The 17,474-nt window shown below is 42.9% G+C and overlaps 1 protein-coding gene across 2 annotated transcripts in view; it reads left to right on the top strand.

Moving 5' to 3' along the window:
- Window positions 1–710: 710 nt before the first annotated feature.
- Window positions 711–17,474, top strand: part of RAI14 (retinoic acid induced 14) — an 85,614-nt gene continuing 68,850 nt past the window's right edge. For both annotated transcript variants that reach the window (XM_059491883.1, XM_059491882.1), the window contains exons 1-2: window positions 711–811; window positions 11,224–11,315. In XM_059491883.1, the coding sequence (XP_059347866.1) occupies window positions 11,280–11,315 (36 nt within the window). In that variant the 5' untranslated portion in view covers window positions 711–811; window positions 11,224–11,279. The remainder of the gene's footprint in view (window positions 812–11,223; window positions 11,316–17,474) is intronic.

The following is a 17,474-nucleotide window of genomic DNA, read 5'->3' as shown; positions in this document are numbered from 1 at the left end:
TGAAACGCAGGACTTCCCTCATATGCTGAAGAACTTTTGTTTCCTTAAGAACTTTACACAGGTTTGGCCCCTGCCCCTGCCCCCATCTTTATCCTGAGGAGATCCTAAAGCGTCCAAAGACGGCAGTGGCCTGGCACCCACCTTCAGCCTGGGGGAGACCTGAGGGGACGCCCCATTGCAGTTACAACTTCCTCAGGGGGGAAGAGGAGCAGCAGACACTGATCTCTGCTCTGGGGTGACAGTGACAGGATCTGAGGGAAAGGCTTGAAGTTGTGTCAGGGAAGGTTTGGGTCTGATGTCAGAAAAACGTTCTTTCCCAGAGCATGGCTGGGCACTGGAACAGGCTCTCCAGGGCAGTGCTCACAGTTCCAAGCCTGACAGAGCTCAAGAAGTGCTTGGACAATGCTCTCAGACATGCTGTGACTCTTGCGTTGTCCGGCGCAGGACCGCGAGCTGGACTCTGATGATCCATCCTTGTGGGGCCCTTCCAACTCGGCATACTCAGTGATTCCGTGGCTCCCCGCACCCCTCCAGAGGCACACGAGCCAGCAGGGTGGTCTCCGCTCACCGCCGCCCGCCCTTCCCCTCACAGCCGCTCCCGCGCGGGGGCGGGGCCGAGCCCCCTCCCCGCGCCCTCAGCCCCCGCCGTCACGTGGCCGCCGTGTCACGCCGCCCTCCCGCCCCATCCCGCCCCCGAGTGTCCCGGGGCGCTCGGCGCCGCCGCTCCGCCCTTCGGCAGCGCCGCGGATCGCTCGGTGCGCGGCTCCCGGCACAGCCGCGCCGGCGTAGCGGGACGCGGGCGCTCCATGAGGTGAGGGCGCGGCGCGGGCGGCGGGCGCGGCTCCGTGCGCGCTCGGCGGCGGCGGCGGGCGCCGTGAATGGGGCTTTGTGTGCGGCGCCCACCTGCTCCCGCCTCCGCCGCCCGGCGCGGGGGGCTCCGGGCGCTGCCCCGGGCGGGGAAACCTCTGAGGGGCGCAACGGGAGGGAACTTCTCCCTTCTCATCGCCGGGCGCTGCCGGAGCACCCCGTTTGCCCGGTGTGGGGGAACGGGGAGCAGCGGGGGGACGCAGCCCGTGAGTCGCTGCCGCTTGACTGTTTATTTTCATTTAGTCTGTAGCTTATGTTTCGTTTGCTGAGTTTTGTTTTGTTTTCCTCTCAAGATGCGTGGCGGGCAGTGGCAGCTGCCCGCGGGGGTGAGGGACGGCGCGGCCGGTCCGCCGCCCCGCGCCCTGCCCGCCCGCAGAGGGGGCTCCGCGGTCCCTCGGCCGAGCGGAGCCGCCCCGGGGTCGGGGGTCCGTGGTAGGGCGCGTCCGGCCGAGCCCCGGCAGCGGCTGTGCCGGTCCCGGGGCGCCGTGATGGGGATGAAGTCCTCCCCGGAGGCACCCTCGGAGTCCTCCCTCCGAGCAGAAGGGTGGTCCCGGCAGTCCCGGGCTCTCCCCGCGCGTTGGGAGCCCGTGGAGGGCACGGTCCCGCCGGGCTCCGCCGGTCCCCGCTGCCGGCCGCGGATCCGCGTACCCCGCGGGCGCGCAGGGGGCTGCGCCTTCCGATGGCAGCGCAGGCTTAAAAGACCCAGAATTTCTTTTGCGGTTAAAAAAAAGATTAAGTAGTCTGCTTTAGGAATAGCATCAAATTTAATCGGGAACCTGGGCTTCTAACTTCTCACAGGGCATGTGGAAGATTTATCTTCCCCTTGCACAGCGTTTGGCAGCACAAGCCTTCTGCAGTCTGCTGTTGCCACTTGTGACATTCTTAACTTTCCCCTTGTGAAAAGAGTACGCTTTAACAGCATTGCAGAATCTCTAATGAATTCTCCTGTTTGCTTCTATAATAAGTATGAATGTGCTTGCTACAGCACTGATATAAAACACTTAGTCTACTGCTACTTTCGTAGAAGCTGAAGTCTCTTTTTGCCTTTTTCTTTTCTTCTCCTCTACCCTAGCAGGTTGTAGATTAGCTGTGTCATTAAAAAAATAATGATCAAATTAAAAAAATTAAAAAAATAATAGATCAAATGCCAAAAATTACACATACATCATGTTAGAAAGGCTTTCTGGTGTCCAGGATTAACTAGGAGTAACTGAATTTGTAAATATCTGTCAATGACCTGCTTGGCTCTTGTCTTGGGACACTCATGGAGAGCTGTCAATGAGATTTTATTTACTAATAGAAGAATTGCATAACAGCCATAAGAACCAGAGTGAAAGAGCATTTTGAGTAGAACAACACATCGTATGAGCTCAGGGTTCCCTTGATTTGAAGCCAAGCTCAGTGCCAATAAGTCACTGAGCAGTAGCAGACACCCATCCTTCCTCTAAAATATTGGCCCTCTGCTATTCTTTTCCCCTTCCAAAAGTGCATCTGCTAGCAAAGCAATAAAATGCTACCTCCTCCCCTCTACTTCCCTGAAACAAGAGATAGATGGATAATATCAAGTGAAGAAGAGACTAGATGGGAGGCTGCTCATCTCATGAAGTGATGTAAGCATTTCATCACTTGCTTGCCTCATATCTTCCTTTTTTTTTTTTTCTTTTTATATATTCAGTTTTCCTTCTCCCCCTTTCTGATGACTTCATGCCTTTTTGAGGGAGAAGCAGTGATTGGAGAAGCATGAAAGCTGGTTCTTGTGTAAGATGTTGGTAATTTCTAAATCCTGCTGCAACAACACCCTAATCACCTTCCTTTTGGGAGTTGATTGTGATCTAGTTCTTTTTGCACAGGGATAGTGCTTGAAATAAATATAGGGAAAAAAACCCAAGGGAAACTGGAACAGATTCAAAGCTTTAGTGCCTTGCTTAATGGCAGGCATAGTAGAGTATTAAAAATTCCAGGGTAGAAGCACATCAATCCATAGCATCTTCTGGAGTTATAGATTTGAGCAGCTGGCTCCTGCTGTGTGTGTACCCTCTTGCATGTCTGAGAAGCCTGCCTGCTTGCCAGCATTTTTTGGAGCTGCCAAGTGCCTGTGGATGCATACAGGTGATTGAGGTAGTTTGGGCTTTGCTTTCAGAGTTGTCAATCCTGACTGCTCCTTATATTTAGAGTCATCTGATCATGTTCATGTTTCGGGTTCAGAGGGAGTAATGCAAACAGGTATAATATAATTGGTAATATGTAAGAGCAGAGCTTGTGACTGTCCAGCTGCCAGAGACATGCCAGTCTGCTGAACTCTGGGAGCAGCTGAAGCTCTCCCTGGCACTTCGGACTAGTTGACAGTCCAGGTACTTGCCAAGGACTACAGGAGTGGAAGCACACAGCAATGAAGGAATGAATCCTTCCCTTGTGTTGAGGTCCTGAAGCACGCAGGAGGTGATGGTGGTGGCCTGTGTGCTGAACTTGAGATGGTCACGTCTTAGGGAGAGCCTCATGGTTAGTGCATTTTCCTGGGGAGTTTTAGGTCTTGATAAGTCCTTCCTCTGCAGGCAGAACTTGCATTTTAGATGAATGCTGTAGTAACTTATGTACATTTTCTAAAGTTGTCATAGTCTTGGTTTTCTGCCTAGAAGCCATTGCCAGTGCTGAAAATACTGTAAAACAAGATGAGTCTTATTTTTTTTCCCTCCCACATGAATCTGTTGGTAGAGGAGAGAGAAAGCCAAATTTGTTCAGTCATGACAACACGAAAAGACTTTGTGTGCTGGTCTGCCTGTGCCTCTGTAACTTCAAGGAGTTGAGCATGTTCCATTTCTTTTCTCATAACTTTTGAGAGGCAGGGAGCTACTGTTAGTTCTTGCAGATGTCTGACTTCCCAAAGGCACTTTGGAGCACCCTGAATTATCTCTTCAGAGTTTTCACTCTTGAGTGCTTCTGAGGACCTTGTTTACAACTACTTGCCTGAGACACCAGCATGTTAAATCTAAGGGATATGTGAAGATTCCTAAGTCTGTGAAGGCTGGGAGAAATATCTTAAACACTGTATCTTCTTCAATATTGATACAGCACCTAGTGCTGCTGCTATTGAATATGATGTTCTAAAACCTGAATATAATAAAGAAAAATCCACTTGATTATCTTTAAGATCACAGAATGGCTGAGGTTTGAAGGAGCTTCTGGTGGTCATCTAATCCAACCCCTCTGCCAAAGCAGGTTCAGCTAGAGCAGGTTGCACAAGATCGTGATCAGGAAGGTTTTGAATATTTCCAGAAAAGGAGATTCCACAGGCTCTCAGGGCAGCCTGTCCCAGTGCTGTCACCCTCAAAGTAAAGTAGTTCTTCCTCATATTCAGGTGAAATTTCCCATTTTTCTGTTTATGCTTCTGTGTTGCCTCTTGTTCTCTCACCAGGCATGCCTGAAATTTGTCTGACCCCATCCTCCTGACACACATCTTTAAAATATTTGTAAGCACTGATAAGATCCCCTCTAAATCATCTGTTCTCCAGGCCAGACAAACTGATCTTTGTCAGCCTATCCTCGTGAGAGAGAAGCTCCAGTTCCCTAACCCTCTGTGTCCCTCCACTGGACCCTCTGCAGAAGTTCCTTGCCTTCCTTGAGCTAGGGAGCCTGGAATTGGACACAGCACTCCAGAGCAGAGCAGAAGAACCTCCTTCAGTGTGCTGTCCACACTATTCCCAAAGCACCCCAAAATACAATTGGACTTCTTGGCCACAAGGACTTACTGCTGGCTCACATTTAACTTGTGCACCAGGACTCCAGGTCCTTCTGGACAGAGCTGGATTTTAGCAGGCTCACCCCTAACCTGTGCTGGTCCCTGAGCTGCAGCACCCCACACTTGCCTTTGTTAACTTCATGAGGTTCCTGTCTGCCTAGCTTTCTAGGCTGTCCAGATGTCATTGAATGGCAGCGTAGATACCATTCCACAAATATCATTTACCAAATATGAGTGTTAATCTTGCTGATGTCCTGCTAGTTTATAGCACTGAGAGTCTTCTAGAATAGAAAAGGTCTGAATTTTTAGTCCTTTTTAGTGAAGATTGAAACCACATGAAACTCTCAATTTTTGAATGTTAAAAAACTCAGGTTTTTTTCAGCTGAAGTATTTACCCAAGGACTTGGTAGCTGAGAAAGGGAGCTGTGTTACCAGCACAATCTCTGAAGGTATTTCTAGATTAAAGCAGATTCTAGTAGGATGCCCTTCCAAGGTGTTTATGGGAATGGGACTTGTCAAGCGTCTTAGGTAAATTGCTTTGATATCCCTGTCTCTCTAATTTCACCCCTAATAGGTGACTGCTCTGCCTTAGGCTGTTTCAGAATTTTAATCCATAAAGTCATGGATGTATCTCTTCATAGATTCAATGTTGCAGCTGTACAGTTTGTTGTGTTTGATGATTCTGAAGAACATCAAGTTGAATGGTTGATAACAAAATACTAGGAAGGAAGTATAAACAAGTACTAGCTGTTGTAATCCATGTAGATTTCTCATTTAAGAACTGATATTTCAGAAGTGGGACTCCAAGGCATTTTTCTCTATTGCTAATTGCAGCTAGATTCTTTATTTCCAATCTCATTCAGTTGAGCTGAATAATGAACACAGAAAAGTCTTCAGGACTGCACCATATCTTATTTATGATCAAACTAAAGAAGATGTCTCGAAATAAAGGGCCGTGCAAGGGTGTGTGTGTGCTTTTGTTTTAGCGACAGGAAAATTGAAGGCAGAGAAGGAGCATCAGAATGTCCCAGTTCATGGAAGAAGTCTTGTCTTTTTTGTTGTGCCTGGATGTTGATAGACACTTCCAGACAAAAGAACAAGAGTGGGACTGGAATAAAATCGTGTGTAAGGAGTGAACAACAAATTTACCTGGACTTAATTTAAGTTAGAGTTTTGCCCAGAGTACTGTGTAGTATGCCAAGTAAACAAACCAAGGCAATGTCACATTTTGAATTTCCTCCAACTTGCTCCTGTCCATTGTGTGTAAAGGCCTTGTTGGTGCTAGTTTTCTTCTGGCTGTCTAGAGCTGCATTTGAATACACTGTGTAAACAAACTGCTTGTATCCCCAGACTGACCATCTTGCCTGGGTTTATATTGTCTGTACGGCATCCTCGGAGGCTGGTACTGCTTCAGCTGAATCCATTAAAAGAAAATTCAACATTTGCAAATTCTGCATGTCAAAGGAAGTGTAAGAGTAAAGAGTTGGTACAAAGTGTCCTGGAGAGAGGAGCGATAGCTGTAGATTTGTTAGTGTTGCATCAGCTATGGCGCTCTAACTTCTGGACTCAGATGCTTAAATTTGTATGGTTCAGCACATCCTTGCCAGTGATTTGTGAGCAGATAGAGGGAATGCACTAGGTTACCCAAGGCCCTTGCTATCTCTGATGTTGGATTCTGTTTAGAGTGGGATTAACTGTATATAAATCACTCCCACTCTTGTGTAGTGCTTGGGCTTCTCAGTGCATTTTTCAGTGTGTTTTCATTAGTAAGTAATAGTAGATTAACCAAGCCAAGAATTATTTGTCTTTATAGGTAACACTGAGTTTATAAAATTCTGTTCCATTTGTCTTTTCCTATGATAGCAGGGTGGGTTACTCAAGATGGAAAAACTGAGTTGTGCTGATAAAGAGCAGGGAAATGTTCCTGTAGCTTTTGGTCGCATCATACATGCTTCTCTGATTTGGCCTGAGAAATGGAAGAATATGCTCAGCTGGATGGAAGTAGGAAGTAGTCTGGGGAGGTGGAGTTTGGGTGGATTATTGTTTTTTAGGGCAGAGTGGGCTTGCTGTATTTATGTGGGAGCAGCCAGAGAGGCTGAGCAATGGCTAATGCCTCCAGGCAGGACTGTGTCTTTGGCCACGTTAAGGAGCAGCTTGGGTTGGAGCACATTCTTGGTGTTGTGTAGGTCAGGGAAGTTCAGGGATGTGAAGCATTTGTGAAGTTGGATGCTGAAGGTGATCAGCAGAAGGGATGTATTAGCGTGGATGCCTCTGGCAGCTTTGCAGTGCTGGCTGGTGCTAGGCTGTGCTTCTGGGTCAGAGCTGGGCTTGTGGCTTAGAAAGTGATCATCCAGAGGGTAAATGATGGTGCGCTTTGGGGGAAGATGCTTCTGGGGCCCCTTATTTTCCCTGTGAGAGTAGGTGTAGTCACACAAAGGAGGACGTAAGTGTATAGCAGCAGGAGAACTCTTCCACACTCCAGACTCTTTTTTCGTTTCCCCCACACCTCCACGTGTGTTGCCAGATCTTGCCTAGAGTCTGTAAATCTTTACTGTGACCTTTCAAGGTTGAAAAAGTGGTTTTGGAGTGTTTTTGGGAGGGGAAGTGGAAATTAGTTGAAACATTAATCATGCTTTACTGTGAAGGACCTCTGTGTGAGATGGAGGCTTCTCAGGGTGTTCTGAAAAAGGTGTAAGAGTTTTGAGACCTAAATTAATTGAATTCAACATTTATCAGTGAGAAGTGACTCATTAGTATGAACACTGTGTGTAATATAAGGTTTTACTGTAAACTTCCAGTCTTGCTTAGGGAAACTAAGTCTTTTCCTTGTTGCATCACTGGATTTTGGCCCTCTCAAGGAGTTAATTGTAACATTGTTTGAAAGGCCTTGCTCTGATTTTAATGCAATTTATTGAAATGGAAAAAAATGTCAATGTTGTTGTTTACTGTGGTTTGCACAAATCTCACTATAAATCAGCGGGGAAGATTATCCTAATCTGTTTCCTACATTTAAACCTAAATATTGCATTGTGTATTAAAGCACAGTTGCAATGAAATTATTGAGGCCAAAGATTGCCACCACTTCAATGTCTCTTGTTCTAGCTAGATAGGTTTACCACCTACCTAAAGATGTTTTTTGTGGCTTGTATTCCTCAGGACTGTTTCTTGACATTAAGCTAAAGGAAGATGATAGAGGACCAGATATTTAATTTTGGAGATAATGGTTAAAAGCACGTGATCAGCATTAGCTGTTGAGAATCCCTGGAGTTAAGCACTTATCTGCTGCTAACTTGCTGCAGCTATAAAATGACAGCACTCAGTATTTATTACCACAATGGTTTTGAAAGCAGAGAAATGCCACTATTAATAGAGATTGCTTCTTGTAAATACCTGTGATTCATTGCAGAAATATTGTTTTGAAGTGTCTTGATGCTCCCTGGTGAATTTCTAGTAGTCACTTCCTATCTTGTAAAACAGGAGAGTAATTTTAGTGGCGCTTCCTTTATCCCCCCTCGGGCAAGTGAACAGTTGTCATAAAGCTCCACCGAATCAGGATGCTGACCTCCTTTTCCATAAATTCCAATAATTACACCCTTTGAGAGGGGACTTCCTCCTTTAAACAGTGACAAGAAAAGGCAGCCCTCACCACTTCATGCATTTTTATCTCTACAGTGGAAGGATTATGGGCATTATGATGCACAAACTGTAATCTGAATGTTTGTGTTTAACTATATCATATGGAAAAAATACAGATGTGAAAAGCACACTAAGCTTGGGAATGCTGTTTTAGTGTTCTTGAGCATGCTTTTTAAATTATGCTGAGGATTTGACTTTGACATTCAGTGTATAAAATGTGCTTTTTCCTTTCTCACAAGAGGGAGAGTAATGTATTAGGAGTGCTTGCAAAACTTGTTAATTAGACTCTCCTACAGGTTCCTCAGAGGAGAGGGTCCAGCTTTGCAGCTGCTCCGTGTACCTACAAGGAGTTTTCATCTCTCCCACAGCCTTGTAGTTGAGCACTTTGTCTTCCTTGGGAGCTATAATAAATCTTTTGTCCATAGGAGCCAAAAATGCTGAGGGGTTGGGAAGGGGTAAGACAGCCTACAGCAGACAACTCTTTGGCAATCTGGATGTGAGGAAAGATTTCTTGTTTTCAATTCCCTTTGCACGGGATTTATTTATACTTCATTAACCAGTCCAATTAAGCAGTTTACTTTTTTTAGTCAAAGTATATTTAAGTTATAAAATATGAAGTCCTGTTAAGTTTTGCATTTTCAGAGATATTGTATAATGCTTCATGCCTTTAAAGTTCCTTTACATTGTTCCTTTTTTTTTTTTCATAAAATTTGGGGGTTGTTTGGTTTGGTTTGATTTGTTGTTTGTTTATTTGTTTGTTTGTTTGTTTTGGGGTTTTTTTTGCTGGCGTGGTATGTAAAGAAAGCCAGGTGAGTAATGGAATTTGTCTTGTCTGTACCCTGGCATTTGCAGTTCTCATCAGCCTTGATGTTACTGGAGGATAATTTAGATGATTATTGGGCTCTTGCTGAGGTTCAGGCTCCTTTCCAGTGCGGGTTATGATAGCTGTAATTTAAAAACTTTCTCAAAAGTTTGGGTAGGTGTAGCAGAAACAAAGTGGTATGCTTCTCTCAAAGCAATCTGAAATAATTCCTTTTTATTTGATTGTACAGTTATTATATTTTAATTTTTTTTTACTATTTTACAAATACTCCTTTCCATCCAGGAAAAAGCTAAGAAATTTTCACCTAGGTCAGGCAGTGAAAAGGTTCTGCAAAATCTATTTTCCGTTTTTCTTTTTGCCTACTAAAGAATTAAACAAAACACCGCAAACCCATTCTCCTTGTGATTAAATGCAAGAATTTTGAATGAAACCCCTTATATTCATATACCTGGATGCAGTCAGGGATCTGACATGACTTGAAAATGACTGCATAATTAGACTTAGAGTAATTTAATTCAATTTAATGATTTTTTAACAACTTGCAGAATTAGCCCATTCAGATTACCTGCTGCTACCTACTGAAAAGGTGTAGCCTGTGGGAAATGTGTTTGTGTGTATTTAATATATGGGATTTTTGTTTGGTTGGTTGGTTTTTTTTTTTTAAGAAATGTACTTGAGTTTTGAGTTTGTCTTAAATCACTCTCAGATAAGTAAGGGGTTGAGCTAAATAACATGTTTACTTAGCACTGATTGCTATTCCTGAATGGTAGTTAGGACTGTATTTTGTGGAAGCATTCATATGCATATATATTCCACTAACAGTGTGCTGTGTAGTTGGATTTTTAAAACTCATGGTAGAGTTATCATGTAGAGCATAGCAACTTGCCTTTAGTAATGAGATGTACTTTTATGAAATAGCTGAATCTCACTTTGGTTATCAAACTGTAATCTACTCGTTCTGAAGAGTGATGTGAAACATACTGACCCTGCGTAACCTATTTGATTTTATGCTTCAGTCCCTATTTCAATTATTTATTTATCTGACTAGACTTTTAAAACTTTTTCTCTTTTTCTACTTTTTTTTTTCCTAGGGTGGAGAGAGGAAGTTTATACAGCTGAACATCCTTAACTTTAAACTGTTCCTTCAGAAAGAATTTGTATAGCAGCTAAAACTTGTAGATGAAAGCAACTAACTATTTCAGCAACCATACCGTAAAACTAGAAATGTGGAACATTTTTATCTAGATGCATTTGCTAATCCAGATGTTGCTCTCTCATTATGATTTTCTGCTGTGCTCTAGGAAAAAGCACATTGCCATGCTGCTTTAATGTGCTTTCACCATTATGTTGGCTTGACAACGTGTGGCATCATTGAAGCTTTCTGTAGGAAACTTTGCTCTAGACACCCACATTCCTCTGTGAGAGTTTGCAGCTTGTCTGTTAGGTTAGCTTTGTATGTTTGTTCAACTGCTGCTTTCCTTCATGTGGAAGGGAGGAAGGGGGAACACGACTGTGATAATGCACTGCCAAGTTTCAAGCAGCTATGGCTCTTAAAGACCCACATACAGTTCCCCCCTTATGGGGAAGAATCCAAAACAATTCTTCCAGCAATAACCTCTGTCTTGTTCAGATGATTCTGTCTGCTGTGTTGTGTCAAGCTGTCCTAGTATACTGTGTCCAGCAAGGTAGAAGTACAATTTAGAGTTTGGTTAGTGGTTGTACTTGTGCATAGAATAATGGTGATACTTCTGCTGCCCAGTGCAGACCCATGGTGGTAGGATGGCAGCGTTTTAATGAATGACTTTGCATAATCCATTATTACAAATGGCTGTCCTGGTGATAATGGGCAGTGGTCAGAGCAATCTGTTCATGTATGAACCTGTTGCTGATCTAATTATGTGGAGGTGTAGTTAATATAACATGATATACAGCTTAGGTTTTGGTGAACATTTGTTCTGTTGTTCAGCGGTCAGATTTAGGCTTATTTCCAAGTTTAGAGATACAGTTAGAAAGGTTCGCTTAAGTGACTGTTAATCTTTTTTAGAGCTTGAGGGCTAAATCCTCAAAGACTGATAGGGGTATGCAAATTCGATTGTGACTTGCCTGCCAGTGAACTGAATGGTATCAAGTTGGAATCTTACTTTCTTTCTTTTTTGTTTAGATATTGAAGAAGAATAAAAAGCTCCTCAAAGGTTTGGAAGGTTGAATGTGATCAGCATGAAGAGCTTAAAAGCAAAGTTCAGGAAGAGTGACGTAAGTACTTCTGCTATGTTTGACTGCTGGTTTTCATGCTGGAAACAAGTTCTTCACTCCCACCTTGATAAGCTTGTAGGTTAATGAATTACAGAGAAGAAAGCACAAAGGCAACAGCTGAGTACAGTATGCAGTAGGCTGTTTCTATTTGTAGAGCCATTATCTGTTATGCAAATTAACAGTTTTACTACTTTGGTCCCCATAGCTGAATCATACACGTCTGTGGGGTCTGCAGCACTTCTGTTAGATTGTGCTAGTGCCCAGATTGGAACTTTGTTCTAGTTTTAGGGCTAAGCCTCATAAGGACTTTACTACCCAATCATATTTCTGTTTAAACCTAATACAGTTCCTATCAGTGTTTGAGCACTTAACTAATGTCTCCCCAGTCTGTGGCAGGGTTTCTTTGTCAGCAAGAATACAGGAACCAGCTGAGCAGTTAGGGCAGCTGTGGTTTATCAGTTCTAGTACGACAGGAGGGATGGATATGAGGCTTGAGCAGTGGGGAAGGAAGACATAAATGTGGAGGTCCTCAGAAGAATCTCCAGAACAGCATTTAGAGAGACGTTAGGCTGCACAAAATCTTGCTTGTTGTAGAAGTATTGGTGGATACCCAAACTTTGACATGTATAGTAAGCAATACTTCCCTTGGAGCAGTGGAACTAGACAGTCTAGTCCTGTTCTTGTCCTACTAATCATCCTAGGTTTTTGTGTCACTAGTAAGAAGTCTGTGAAATAGGTGAGTTTATTTAACTGACTTTCCAGATGTCGTGTCGAATTTGTAACAGATATTCATGATCCGTGGAGAATGTAGTGTTTCAATCTTCATCTTAATTTTCTTGTGCCCTTTTGAAAGAGGTGATGTATTGTTTGCCATTGCCGGATTTGCCTGGGGTCCTGGGGCAGCCGTGTTGGATGAAGATGCTTACATGTGAAAATGGAGTGTCTTAAGAAGCTTTGGTGCTCTGGAGTAAAGTTACACAGTGCACTCAGTGTGTGTTTTGATGTAAAGATGGTCTCACAGCACACCATTAGAGTAATGTGTCTTCAGCCAGCCTGTAGTGCACATCAGTAGCAGAAGAAGGTAGCGTTGTTGTTATGGTGCGACCTGCAGATGTGCTGGCTACTGCTCAGAAAGAATTTTGGGCTGTGGATTAGCATTTTGTGCAGCTGCTGAATTGGTGTCATTGCAGCAGCACTGGTGGATGGTTTGCTCCTTCAGTTTAGCAAGAGGCATTTCTTAAAAGACTGCCTCTCTAAGCAAAAATGAACCTTTGCTGTCTAGAATATCTAGAATATTCCAGAAATATTTTAATTTTGGGTGCAGAGGGAAGCACTTTTCACTACTTAAGCAGTATTTGATTTTGCTGGTCACCAGACTGAGTCAGCCAGTGGCACAGTATCTCGTGCCACTTCACAGCAAATAAAAATAATATCACAAATCTTTGGTGTCCCATCTCACTGAACTTGCCTTTCAGTTTAGAACTGCTAGAGTTCTGTGGTCAGACTTTTTTGCTCCTGTTCCAATGAGCAGCAGGAATTGCTGTTTTGAGTTCACCCACACCACTAAAACTTTTAATAGGCATCTGCTTGGGTAACGAGGGCGGTCTGCTGGCTAATACATGAACACACTTGGAAGTTAGGTGTGCCCATGTGTTAGTGTGACTTCATCCACACTTAAATGCTGCTTGGCTGGGCTGCTGCTCTAGAGCAAAGGCTAAGTGACACGTGTGATGAAACCAGACCTTGCTGTAGGAGTTCAGCCACTGTCATAAATTGCGCTGGTTCACTTATTCCTCACTTATCTAGCCCTGATAACTGGTGTATGCCTCTCCCCAAAATCAAGGGCAGTCTGAATGTAATTGCTGTTTTGATACTACTGCTGTCTACTGGCTGGAGACAAGGTTGACCGCAAAGGATTTTTCAGATACCTAAAATTTAGATAGGCATCTCTAAGAGCACAAGTCTAAATCCATGACAGTCTGGTTTCCTCTGTTTTGAAGCCAAGCCTTAAGGGCATAATTCAAGGCAACCAACAGGAGCTGTCCTATATTTTGTGCAAGATAAGCAAGGAAAATTCTCTTCAGTTTCCAGAAGCTGCTCTTAGTTACAGTTTTTGAGGGGGAGAAAAAGGATGTCTTTTTAATGGGAAGTATTTGGTTGTATTTTGTCTCAGTTTATAAGATGTGGTAATTTCTCTTGGATTTTGGGAATGAGGGTAAAGTTAGAAGGGTTGCTGAGAGTTTTCTCATTGCTCTCTAAAAGAAATCTTTAATGTATTGTGTTTTAGAACCGAAGATATCTTAGGGTAAGGAAGAGTACCCTTGTCTTAATCTCATTGTTAGCATTAAAAAATAGGGAGTGGGATGAGTAGGAGGTAAGTCTTCAAGATGTGCATGAGAAACAGGAATTGCAAACACTTCTCCAGCAGTAGGGCAGATAAGACAAAACTCTCTACTGGAATGAAGACTACAAAGGAAATTTCACTAATGTATTGAAGCTCTCCAGTCTTTCCTGCAGTGGCTGAATTAAAAATGAGTATAACTGCTGATATTCAAGTATATTTCTTGGTATCCCTGCCAGAAGGCATTGCTTTGGTGCTCAAATGATGCCAGTCTTGATGCTTGTGAAAGAAATGACCCTGCTCCCTCTTTTTCCACGTCTGCTCTTGTCATTTTGAGGGTATCTGACCCTGCAGTGAGCTAGGTCAAGGACAAGAACTGATGGGAAAATACTTTATGGGGTGAATGTCAGATGAGTAACTTTGTGCTCTGTGTTACTGTAGGATCAGCCTTGGGAGAAATTGTGGAAGTGGGAGGAACTGCAGGACATCCCTTTCTCCAGTTGTTGTTTGGTTTAGTTCCGTTGTCAGGTCACACCCTGAGAATACTGGCGCAGAAAGCGCAAGGGTGGGCATGCCAACAGAAGAGTTGCAGGAATACACAAGTAAATAAGGCTGCTAATTTAAATATTTAGCAGGATTGATATAGTCCACAGCTGAGAGATGACAGTATGACTCATAGATGAAGGGAGACTCCTCACTTCATACTTTTGCTGTATCCCTGTATTTCACCTGATTTACTGTTTGTGAATCCAGCCCCATTAACTGGAGAATCCTTTGTCCTTGACGCACTTGATCGCTGTGAAATCCTTCCTGGGGGTGACTGTTGCCATGTGAACACGTGTGCTTGGAGAGAAGGAATGAGATTTATCGCTCTGTCACAAATGACTATTGTCAAAGCATGATGTGTAGTCACAGGAGGATGCTTGTAGACTGGGAATCTGTGAACAGGGTGCCTGGGTGGGAGCAAATGCCAAGACTGGAAGCTAAGGAGTGGTTGTGCACACTTAAAGAATGTGTAGACAACAGAAACCACAATCATGTCTTGACAAAGCAGCAAGTCTCTTCTGTCTGAGAAGCTGTATTTTCTCTACTCTCCTCATCTCTTGCTTCTCATTATCAAACTCAAAACCTACCATTAAACACATAAAAGCTAAAGGGATGGCCATTTTAATTGTTGCTGGAGGCTATCACATGTAACGCTTGAAAAGGTTGCCATAGTAATAGCAGGAGCTATCACTTCAGACCTGAATTTGTTTATACACAGTCCATAGTTTATTCACACAGTGGAGAATGAATGTCTCTGCCCAGTAAGAGAGAAGTTCTTCATAGTTTCTGCTTAGAAAAACAAATTTTGAAAAATCACTATTAAAATATTACTGCTGTCTTATTAGGCCTCTAATACTGGAGATTGTAGTGTTTTCTGTAGTAACTAGTCAGTTTGTGGCCTGACTTCAAAAGCGTCTAGAACCTTAAACAGTGGAAAAGTGGATTTTCATATGTGTGAAGATTTAGCCTGTCTAAACATGTTTTGCCTGTTTCTTAAATATGACAAGGTGCTCATCAACATTTTCAGGCACCTACATATTTAAGTATCTAGCTCTTGATACTAGGATGATGTAATTACATAAGTGGTTTATTCAGGTAGACTGGCTTTTAACCATGTTCTTGGTTACTCTAGAAAAGGCGTATTGTGTGAAGGCTCTGATGGTTTGGATTGTTTTCACTGTCTTAAGTGTGTGGGCAAAAGCTGAAAAGCTTTAGGACCCTTTTCTGTGAGTATTGAAGATCATCTGAAAAACACATACTGCAATTTGACAGAAACCAGTTTTTTTCTAAAAAGCTATCTTGTTGAATGGACAAGAAGATTTGTTTCCAAATACCCTCAATAATAATAATTAAAATTGTAGAGTGTTCTTTAACACTGAAAATTGACTGTGCAGTTCTCCAAAAATGTACTTAATGTCAGAAGCAGATCCAAGACAGGCTGGGATTCCCCAATGCTAATTACCAGCTTTAACTTCTGGTATTTCTGGAAACGCCTGTATGTTGTACTATTTATTACATGGGTGTTGAGAAGTTTGTAGTTCTAATTAAAATTTCTGCTTTTTGGCCTTTGCTGTAGTCATTGTTCCATAAATCTCAAAATGATGAAGAAGTTAGGTATGTTGTAGTGTAAAATCTTAGTCTTAATCTAGACACTATGCTAATTAAATCTTGGCATTTCTTTTTAATGCCAAATGTTTGAAGTAGTGAGTTTACATTTAGCAATTTTTAAAGTATAAAAAGCTAACCTGCTTGGTGTTTGGAATGGAAAGACTGCTGGGTTACATTCAATTAAAATCTGTGTTCTCGTGTGTTCTAGGCTGAATGTGTGCGAGAACAAAACTTGGGTGAGGCAACTTGAAAAGTAATAAAGCAGGATCTCCTGCAAACAGCTATTAAATTGCTCTGTCCACTGAAAGCTACAGTTAACCCAAAAGGGAGCATGGGATTCAAATTTGCAGTATCTGCTTTGTACATAGGTACTTTCAGGGTAATTGTGACAAAAAATCACCACATGCTGTGTTATCTCTGGCAAAAAAAGTGAAATGGCTGTGTTGCTTGACTGTTGTCCACAATTATTTAGAAAATGAACTACTGAAGCTTGCTTTTACTTCAGTATCCTGCTTTTGTTGTGTGTTGGATTGAATCAGGCTGAAACACATCATCATGACTGTAGCTTTTGCTCAGTTTACTGTTCTTCAATGGTAATCTTTGATTCCACCTATACAGCATGTGATGGAGGGTTGATCTCTGGAACACACAGATTGCCCTCAACCAGTTCTTCATGGGAATGGAAAATTGAACCTCCTTTCCCTCTTGAAATGAGTGCTGTGGTTCCTGATTGTCCCTTCCCCTGTTAGGAGTCAAGAGTTTTACTTTCCACCCCATATTCTGCTATTTGGCTTCATACCTCCAGTTCTGAGCATACACTCTGCTCTACTCAGCTTGCTCTGCTTTATCCAGGAAAGAAATTAAACCTGTTCTGAGTATATTAGAGTAAGAACTGCTGGTTCCAGTCAGTTCAGGGTGAACCTTTTGCCATCAGGGCACGTATTTTCTTTATTGTTCACAATAGGAATGTCCTCAGAGTACATATAAAATTATTTTATTCAGGTGAACTGTAATTCTGGCGTGCAGGAGCCCTCTGTGAGGGGGCCAATATCAGCCCAGAAGTTATGCAGCATCTCTTTTAATGGTGAAAAGAAAATGTAATGGAGAAGACAAGCAAAGACTGACAAATAAGGGTGTGGGAAAACAGAAGGGAAGCAAGAAGGTCTGAAAGGGAGAAGAAAGGAGGGATAGTTGAAGGGTCAGAGTTACTATTTTGGTAACTGTTCCGGGAGAAGAAGCAACTGGGCTGCTGTGGGTTGCCTGTTGATCATCTGTCTCTGGATGGGAAAGTATGAGGAGTGTTTAAGGCTAAATAACTTGCAGATATTCTGTAAACCACCTGCAGCATCTCCAAATGTTTAAGACAGAAAGGAGAGGGAATTGGTTAAATGAGAACTGTGCTATGGTGTTTGGAATTACAGTAGACAAACCTGAGTTTACTTTGAATAAACACATGGTTATTTCCTTAAACAGGATTATGAAATGGGAGTGAGTAGGAAGAAGAAAGGCAAATTGGCATATACAGACTGGAGAAAACTAGTATTTTTGAATCTATTGGTAACAAGAAAGGAATCTTTTTGTGTAGAAACATTTCTTTTGTGTCCCTTTAAAGAGAGCACAAAAGTTCAAAGGCCTTCCAACTTTGGAAGAGTTGGGAAAAAAGC

This window comes from Ammospiza nelsoni, chromosome Z, assembly GCF_027579445.1.
Source record: "Ammospiza nelsoni isolate bAmmNel1 chromosome Z, bAmmNel1.pri, whole genome shotgun sequence".
Lineage (NCBI taxonomy): Eukaryota > Metazoa > Chordata > Aves > Passeriformes > Passerellidae > Ammospiza > Ammospiza nelsoni.
This window is presented reverse-complemented; position numbering and strand designations above follow the sequence as displayed.